The sequence below is a fragment of the Myotis davidii genome, unplaced genomic scaffold (assembly GCF_000327345.1).
Source record: "Myotis davidii unplaced genomic scaffold, ASM32734v1 scaffold107, whole genome shotgun sequence".
Taxonomy (NCBI): Eukaryota; Metazoa; Chordata; class Mammalia; order Chiroptera; family Vespertilionidae; genus Myotis; species Myotis davidii.
Genome location: NW_006383012.1, coordinates 4,845,878 through 4,846,832, shown reverse-complemented (window position 1 = coordinate 4,846,832; position 955 = coordinate 4,845,878). Strand labels below are relative to the sequence as shown.

Below are 955 nucleotides of genomic sequence, written 5' to 3'. Positions count from 1 at the left end.
GAAAAGTTTCAGGTATCTATTAGAGCTAAAACAGCATAGTTTGCACATAGCAGGCGATATATAGATTATCTGACAACTGAATGAATAAAAGACTGAATGGAGGAATTGCTGAACATCAGGAAATATAATTACTTTTATTCACATTATGGGCAGCTTACATCCACTCCTTGTTCCTCCCCCGCCCCATTCACTGTCCCTTCCTCTGCTGTATTACAGGGAAATACACTTCCCAGCCCCCTTGTCAACTGGCTTCCTCAATAAAGGATCCATTGCTTTCCAGCTACACGGCACCTGTGGGCAAAGCTACTTAGGGAAGTAGAGGTCCTTGGTGAGCATGGAGACCACACACGGGATCTGCTTCTTCTCGTGGAATTGCGGGTCGTTGGACCGAGACTCGAAGTTCCTGGCCACCTGGTAGTTCACCCTGGTGAGGATCTGCAAGAGGTCCAGGCTTTTCCCGTGCTCATTCAGGGTGGCGCAGAGGGCCTGCACAAACCAGGAGCCGCATCCTGGGCTCCTCCACGAGTAATAGCCTTCAACAGGACAGGAAGAAGAGCAAGTCAGCTGCCCTGGCCGCGGCCTCACTCACCCCTGACCGTGAGCTCTCGGTGTCTGGGGCCCTCCCACGTACCTTTCTGAAACGGTGTCACTCTACTCTGCACGTGAGTCCCTAATGAGAATCACGCCGGGGTGCTCAAAGGGCAAATGTCTTAAGGTTTAGAGAGCTGCGTGGAGATGCTCAACACAGGACTTGGTGGACCAGCAGGGATGCATGTCAGATTCCTAAGTGAGTGTGTGACCAGTTGAACACGGAGCCTGCCTAAGGAGAGGCTGGAGAATGGCCCCGTAACTGGAATGCCTCACCATTCTTTGGGGGGAAGTGCTACTTTCCAATCCAAGGAGGACCCCAGAGGATTTTGAGATGGGTTCTTGCTGCTGAGGGAGAACTAAAGGC

At 51.8% G+C, this 955-nt stretch overlaps 1 protein-coding gene across 3 annotated transcripts in view; it reads right to left on the bottom strand.

Annotated features, from left to right (window-relative positions):
- Nucleotides 1–254: 254 nt before the first annotated feature.
- The window catches only part of CASP7 (caspase 7), a 26,459-nt gene continuing 25,758 nt past the window's right edge, over nucleotides 255–955 (bottom strand). For all 3 annotated transcript variants that reach the window (XM_006778730.2, XM_006778729.2, XM_015557996.1), the window contains exon 7: nucleotides 255–533. In XM_006778730.2, coding sequence (XP_006778793.1) covers nucleotides 304–533 — 230 coding nt within the window. In that variant the 3' untranslated portion in view covers nucleotides 255–303. The remainder of the gene's footprint in view (nucleotides 534–955) is intronic.